At 53.2% G+C, this 6,618-nt stretch overlaps 2 protein-coding genes across 9 annotated transcripts in view; one reads left to right on the top strand and one right to left on the bottom strand.

Moving 5' to 3' along the window:
* Nucleotides 1-7: 7 nt before the first annotated feature.
* Ufsp1 (UFM1 specific peptidase 1 (inactive)) lies at nucleotides 8-1,834 on the top strand. The gene has a single exon (XM_033764863.1). The coding sequence runs from the start codon at nucleotides 62-64 to the stop codon at nucleotides 470-472; it is 411 nt and encodes a 136-aa protein (XP_033620754.1). The 5' UTR covers nucleotides 8-61; the 3' UTR covers nucleotides 473-1,834.
* The window catches only part of Srrt (serrate, RNA effector molecule), a 14,751-nt gene continuing 8,794 nt past the window's right edge, over nucleotides 662-6,618 (bottom strand). For 3 of the 8 annotated variants that reach the window (XM_010609669.3, XM_010609710.3, XM_010609678.3), the window contains 15 exons: nucleotides 5,387-5,556; nucleotides 5,086-5,270; nucleotides 4,838-4,936; nucleotides 4,625-4,757; nucleotides 4,322-4,479; nucleotides 3,962-4,023; nucleotides 3,783-3,861; nucleotides 3,338-3,526; nucleotides 2,852-3,025; nucleotides 2,058-2,211; nucleotides 1,704-1,897; nucleotides 1,392-1,548; nucleotides 1,126-1,227; nucleotides 906-1,032; nucleotides 662-823 (listed from right to left, as the gene is read on the bottom strand). In XM_010609669.3, the coding sequence (XP_010607971.1) occupies nucleotides 748-823; nucleotides 906-1,032; nucleotides 1,126-1,227; nucleotides 1,392-1,548; nucleotides 1,704-1,897; nucleotides 2,058-2,211; nucleotides 2,852-3,025; nucleotides 3,338-3,526; nucleotides 3,783-3,861; nucleotides 3,962-4,023; nucleotides 4,322-4,479; nucleotides 4,625-4,757; nucleotides 4,838-4,936; nucleotides 5,086-5,270; nucleotides 5,387-5,556 (2,059 nt within the window). In that variant the 3' untranslated portion in view covers nucleotides 662-747. The remainder of the gene's footprint in view (nucleotides 824-905; nucleotides 1,033-1,125; nucleotides 1,228-1,391; nucleotides 1,549-1,703; nucleotides 1,898-2,057; nucleotides 2,212-2,851; nucleotides 3,026-3,337; nucleotides 3,527-3,782; nucleotides 3,862-3,961; nucleotides 4,024-4,321; nucleotides 4,480-4,624; nucleotides 4,758-4,837; nucleotides 4,937-5,085; nucleotides 5,271-5,386; nucleotides 5,557-6,618) is intronic. The other 5 variants (XM_010609689.3, XM_019205389.2, XM_010609701.3 and 2 more) reach the window with 5 other exon arrangements.

Here is a 6,618-nt window from a genome sequence, read left to right as displayed (position 1 = left end):
GCCCTCGGGCCAGGCCGAGGGCGTGCCTGGACTGAACGCCGTGCAGGCCGCCCTGGAGGATATGGGCGACAAGCCCCCTGGGTTCCGGGGCTCCCGGAGCTGGATCGGCTGTGTGGAGGCCAGCCTCTGCCTCGCACACTTCGGAGGGCCCCAGGGGCGTCTGTGCCACGTGCCCCGTGGAGCGGGGCTTCACGGCGAGCTGCAGCGGCTTTACTCCCACTTCGAAAGGGGCGGCGGCCCTGTGATGGTGGGAGGAGATGCTGATGCCCAGGCCAAGGCCCTGCTGGGCGTCTGCGTGGGGCCAGGCACCGAAGCCTACGTCCTGATATTGGACCCTCACTACTGGGGAGCCTCGAAAAACCCTAAAGAACTACAGGCTGCCGGGTGGGTGGGCTGGCAAGAGGTGAGCACCGCCTTCAATCCCACCTCCTTCTACAACCTGTGTTTCACCAGCTGTAACTCTAAAAAGTAGCAGCACACCCAGGACTGAAACTGACCCCACACCTGTGCACCTACTCACTTCTCCAGTGTCCCAGCAAGGCAGAGGGAACTTCAGCATCAATAAATAACAAGGCCCAGCTAACCATGGTCCCAGCTGGTATTTGGGAGGATGTGAGAAGGTATGCAAACACCTTGACTTTTAAGAGTCACTAACTTCAGTGCTTTTATTGGCAGTAAACTGAACGTACAAAAAAATTCTCAGCTGATGGGATGAGGCAGGCAGTAGAGTGGGGAAAAATGGACTGCTCAAAAGAAATCAACATCATCCGGGGCATCCAGGTCACGATATTCTACAATGGCCCTGGGGTCTCCCCGAACCATCCTGTGAGATAAAAGGCAATGAGACCTGAGGGTCTCTGTGTGTGCTGGACACAAGGATCTTGGACACCTCATCCTGTCCTCACCTGCTGCGAGGTTTCCCAGGATAGCCACCCTGGCCTCGGAAAGCATCATAGTTCCCTCTGCCGGCACCATATGGGGCATGGGGGTATGGAGGTCCTCCTGTTGGGACTGCAGGGCGCACAGCACCAGCTGTGAAAAAAATCAAGTGTTCAGCCTAAGTCTCCTTCCTCCCAGCTCCACACAATCACCAAGCCCTTTCACCCCCGCCCCCGCCATGCTTACCTCCATAGCCCAAAATGGGGGGCCGGGGTTGGCCATAGGGCATCAGGCCCTGGGGAGTTTGGTGTGGGTAGGGGAGTCCCGGAGTCAGACCTGGGGGGAGTACAACACGGACAGGGACATGAATTACTGCGGGAGGGGTAACAAGTGACTACTTCTAAGGAATATGGCCTCATTATTCAGTAGAAACTTCTCAGGAGATGACAGAAAGAGAAAGGAATCCTGCATAGTGAAAGAAATGCACCAGACCCTCTCGGATCGTATCTTACTCTGGGCAGGGCCGGGTGGCTGGGCCGGCTTGATCTCAGGCAGAGCTGGGCGTTTGGCATCCGTGAGGAAGTTGTTAAAGAACGCCACTTCCTTCTTTACCTCCTCAATCTTCTCTGCGTGTTTGTTGAAGATATGTTTGCGAACAAACTCAGGACCCTGGGTGGAGAGGAAAAGATCAGGACAGAGCAAATAACGTGAGCTCCCCCAATTCCAGGTGGACAGCCTCCCCCTGCCAAGCCCCTGAGCATTTTCCCAAGGCCCAAACCCGCCTCCCAACATTCTAACAGGCCAGTTCTCTTAACATCTGAGACCTTGAATTTCTTGCCACTGAGTGGACATAGCCACTTATCCTTGCCCAGTTCCTGAGTGTTAGAGGTGACAAATTTTTCCACTTCCTGCTCAGGATCTTTGCGGCCCATTTTCTGGGCTTCTTCCTCAGAGAGGGATTCCCGCACACTCAGCAGAGGGGTCAGCTTCTCCTCAAATGTCTTCTGCCACTCCAGCACTGTGGTGGAGAACAGAGAAAAGCAGACTGAAGGAGTATGCAGAAGGGTCAGGAGGTGATCAGGAGAGGGTAGCAGAGTACTGCCAACGGAGGTGACCAGCAAGAGCTGAAAAAACAAACAGATGGAAGAGGACTCAGGAACAAGGAACCTGGGGTGCACCTTCTCCGTGACTGATGCGGTTGGGAGGCATGGGCCCCCGAACGTGGATGATGCCACAGCGATTGGGCATCTCGTCCTCATTGGGGTACTCGCAGGTGTTGTAGTAATCCAGGGAATGTACGATGCGCAGATAGAGGAGGAGCTTGTCCAAAACCTAAGGGGACAGGAAGCCACTGAGTCCCCACTCTGGCCCCTTGTTTTTATCTAGATGTCCCTCCAAAGCCTCAGGTGCTTACGGGTGGGCACTGGGGAGGTAGAACATGTGGGTGTGATTCTTAGGGATTAGTCCACTGCTGAGTTTATAGTTAAATATGACTTAAGGGGTGAAGCTAGGTGGGAGGTAGGTCACTGGATGGAGGTGTGACTGAAACGTTTTTCCTTCCTACCTGTTCCCTTGATCCCTCTGCCCCTCTCTGTCTCTTTCCTTCCTATTACCATGCCATGCGCTCTTCCTGTTCTGCTATGCTGCCTGGCTTGGAGCTAGCGGACTATGGAATGAAACCTCTACAAACTGAACCAAAATAAACCTTTTCTCCCTAGAATTGTGTGTCAAGTATTTTGTCTTAGCTACAAGAAAGTAACTAAGGCCAGATGTGGTGGCACATGCCTATGATCCCAGAACTCAGGAGGCTGAGACAGGACGATCACCTCAGGTTCAAGGCCAGCCTGGGCTACATAGTGAGTTCAAGGCCAGCCTGAACTACATAGTGAGACCCTGTCTCAAAAGAAAAAAAGACACACTTTCACCTCCAAACCCATGCTCCCCAACCCCACTACAAGACTACAGCTGGCACCTTGATCAGCTTCTCATCCCGTTCCACATTGATCTCCGCTGGGTTCCCTTCCTTCGGAGGCTCCTCAGGGGGAGCCCCCCCACTGCTCCCCAGTAGCTCCTCTTCCTCAGCACTCACTTCCTCGATTAAGTAATCAGTGATGTTTTTCAGGATTGGGTTCTGGGAGGGCAGACTCTGGCAGGGAGGGAGAAGGGACAAAGAGACACAGAAGTCCCTTCAGGGCAGGAACCTGCAAATTACAAAGGAGGGCAGGGGAGAGGAGCCTGGCTCCTGTTACTGTCACCTCTGCTGTCACTTGTACTTGCCCCGCCCCAACACAGATTCTGGTGGAAGATGGAGGTGGTGACCCAAAGGAAGACAAAAAAGTGAAGGCATGGGTAAGCACAAGAGGACACAGACTGCCACAGAGCAAGTGAGGTCAGGGTATAAGGAGCACAAGAGGTGGTGTCAGCTGCTTTGGAAATGGTCCCCTGGGGAGTCACTGACTGTTGGCAGAGGAGGTGTCCCTGGCTCAGAGGCCCAGAGCTGAGTTCTGTCATCCAGCGTATGGATCAGCTTGGCGGCCAGCTTGATGTCATTGCGCACTATCTGCTTGTGCTGGGTAATGCCATTGATGTTGCGCACACGCCGGGTCAGGTCTCTGTTCACACCTGGGCTCAGCTCACACTCACGGAGCTGCAAGGAAGACACAGAAAGCTGACCAACAGCTGCCCCGGGAACAGCAGCTCACAGACTGAGGACACCAGTGACCGGTGTTCTGTGAAGTCCCTGAGGACAGGGTCCAAAGCGGTCCTGCCACAGACAGGACCGGACAGTTAACATAAGCAGAGTGAATGGATGAAAGTGGGCAGAACAAAGGGAGTCAGAAGTCATGCAGGGGACACAGCCACATGCTCTCTTCTTTTACAACAGTCCCATTCCCAACACTCACTCGAATATTCTGCAGGTTCCAACAGATCTCTTTAATGTTAACACTGCGGTCAAACGTCACCCAGCCACGACGGAAAAACCTACAAGAGAAAGAATATCAGCACCATTCCAGGTGGGAGACAGTGTGGGCCATAAACCAATTCCCCTGTACCTCCTTCTCTGAGGTGTCCAGTTCCTCACCTCCTCTCAGGCTGTGGCTCCGACAGTGCCACACGCATAAAACCTGGGTATCTTTTACAAAGCTGCAAAAAGCAGGGAGAACAGATACCACATTCAGGGATTCAAGGAATCACATGTTCCTCTAACCCCCCAGGACACTTCATTTTTAACCCTATCTTTGGGCAAGGAAAAACCAACAAAGCGCTTAAGCAGCCCAGCACATGACAGGGCAAGCAGGACCAGCTCTTTTATAGCAGGGGCCCATGGGAAGGAGGCTCCCCGTTTGACATACAGAACCAGTCTGCCTTCTCTCTGCTCCCCACCCCAAAGGATCTATGCCTGGTGCCAGGCTGACTGCCCGATACCAGTTTCCCCACTCACAGAGATGATCTCAGCCCGGGAGATGTTGGGTGCAATGTTTCGCATGAAGAGGGAGCAAGTCTTATGCAGAGGCCGGGGCTTACATTCCAGCCCGGCAGCATCCTTAGGCTTCTCCCTTTCCTCTTCCTTGGGCTTCTCCTTTTCCTTAAGTCCTTCTTCTATGCAGAAATGGTAGGAGTTGGTGAGGTTTTAGCATTGATTTTGGTGGAGCAGACAGAAAAGCTGTCACGGACCCCCAAGCCAAGGTCATCTCCCCCAAAGCCACCTCCCTCCAAACTTCACCACCCTCTCCCCTCACCCTACCCCTGTGCAGCCCACCGGTCTCTTCTTTGTCCTCCTCAGCTTGGCCACTCTCAGACTCAGACTCAGACTCTGACACACTGCCCTCATCGAAGCTGTCGTCACCACTGTGCTTCCTGTTTCGCTTCTTGCTACTCTGTGGGAGTCACGGAGGAGAGGCTGTCAGGTAAACCAGGACTCAGCAGGACTGCTGGCCCCACACAATAGACACCTTACCTTTTTAGCTTCCTTCTCTGAGTCTTCTTTCTTCTCCTCCTTGTCCCCATCGCCCTCAGATTTCTTAGTTTTGTCATCATTAGAGCTGTCATTTTCTGCCTACAGGTAAAGACCACCGCTGGGGATGTCCAATCTCCCCTTCACCTTTATCAGCCCCCACAACCTCTGAGCCCAGAGTTTCACCTTCCCTACCCCTGCCCCACACACAGCCCTCTAGTTCCAGCTCTTTGGGACCCCACCGTTCAAACCTGCTTGCCATCTTCTTTCTTGTCATCCTTATCACCAGCCTTTCGTTCTCCGTCGCCCAGGCCTGCTCCAGCCCGGCCTTCCTCTTTCTTACTGGACTCCCCAGGCTTTCCTGCCTGTTCCTCCTCCTCCTCCTGCTCCAGGATGCGTAGATCATTCTCTGTGCCTCCTTCCATCTTAATCACAGCTATCCACAAGGCCAGCAAAGATCACAGTCAATGACCTGCCTTCTCTCACCCAGCTTCCATTTCCCAACTGCAATCCTTGTCACCTGAGAGCCTCCACTTGCCCAAGTCCACACACCTGCATCCAGCATTTTGACAATGGCATCAGCTCGGTCTATGTCCAGGAGAAGATTATCAAACCAGCCACTCTCCATGAGGGACAAGAACACCCTCAGTCGGTTTTGCAGGGCCCCCCGGGCTTCCTGCCGACGCTTCCCCACCTCATCTGGGTGGTACTTAGACCGAAACCTGGGAAGGAAGGAGGGGAGGGAGAGACAAAATAGTCACCAAAGGCCAGGGCTAGGATGCGGGGAGGGGCCCAGGAAGGCGGGGCATAGCCTCCATCCTCATACCCACAAAAGGTCATAAAAGCAGACAGGTTAGGGGAGAGGGGTGCACTAGAACCACCCAACACCCCAAAAGGAACCACAGGTTGTACTCTGAAATAATACAGAGAGAACCAGGAACTAAGAGTTCTGGATTTGGGAAGATCAGTGTCTACAGTGGGAGGCCAGGATTGGAGAGGCAGATTTATGACTCTGAGTCTCTGGGAAACACTAACTTAAAAAAGTATTAATTTCCCAAGCTCCAGAGAGGAAGGCTAAGGGAACAGTTGGCCCCAAAGAACCTCCCTCTCATTGCCAACCCCAGATTAGTCATTCCGGCTCCCGCCAATCCCCTCCAACCCTAGGTGGAAGTCAGAAGGAAACCTGAAGTGCACTGGACAGAAAAAGCCAAAAGGCAGGACACCTTTCTCCCCCCTTGGGAAGATCAGCAAGGTGGTGAAGGGACAGGAAAAGACCAAAGGGAGAACTGAAGTCCCCACATAGCCTCAAGGATAGAGAGGAGGGCTAGAGGGTTAGGGTGAAGCATAAAAAATAAAACATTTCAACAGGACCTTGGGGCAGGAATATAGAAGAAATGAGTATGAGAAAAAGGAGAAAGTGACAAAGGCCCAAAAATCAAAAAGGGAAAAAAACTAAAGACCAGACAAAATTAAAAAAAGAGAGAGGAAGGGAGTGTTAGGCAGAGAGTAGGGAACAGGGACAGAGAAAGAACAAAGGTAAATAAGGTTGGGACCAAGACACAAAGAGCAGTTAGGAAGAGAGGACAGTGAATACAAAACAGAACCACGAGTTGAGCAGAGAGGAAAGGAAAGCCGCAGGCATCACCTCCAGGATCTTTACCTTGGCTGCTTGGTCAAACAGAGCTCAAGATTTAACTAGTGGCGCCCAGGGCCCATGCTGGCTGGTGGGCACCGGCTGGCTCCTGGCTGGGGCGCCCGGCCCAGATGCCCCACCCCCGCGGGAC

Source organism: Fukomys damarensis, unplaced genomic scaffold (genome assembly GCF_012274545.1).
Source record: "Fukomys damarensis isolate Sample0158 unplaced genomic scaffold, DMR_v1.0_HiC HiC_scaffold_17, whole genome shotgun sequence".
In the NCBI taxonomy this organism is placed as follows: domain Eukaryota; kingdom Metazoa; phylum Chordata; class Mammalia; order Rodentia; family Bathyergidae; genus Fukomys; species Fukomys damarensis.
Note: the sequence above shows the minus strand (reverse complement) of the source record. Positions and strands in the feature narration are given on the sequence as shown.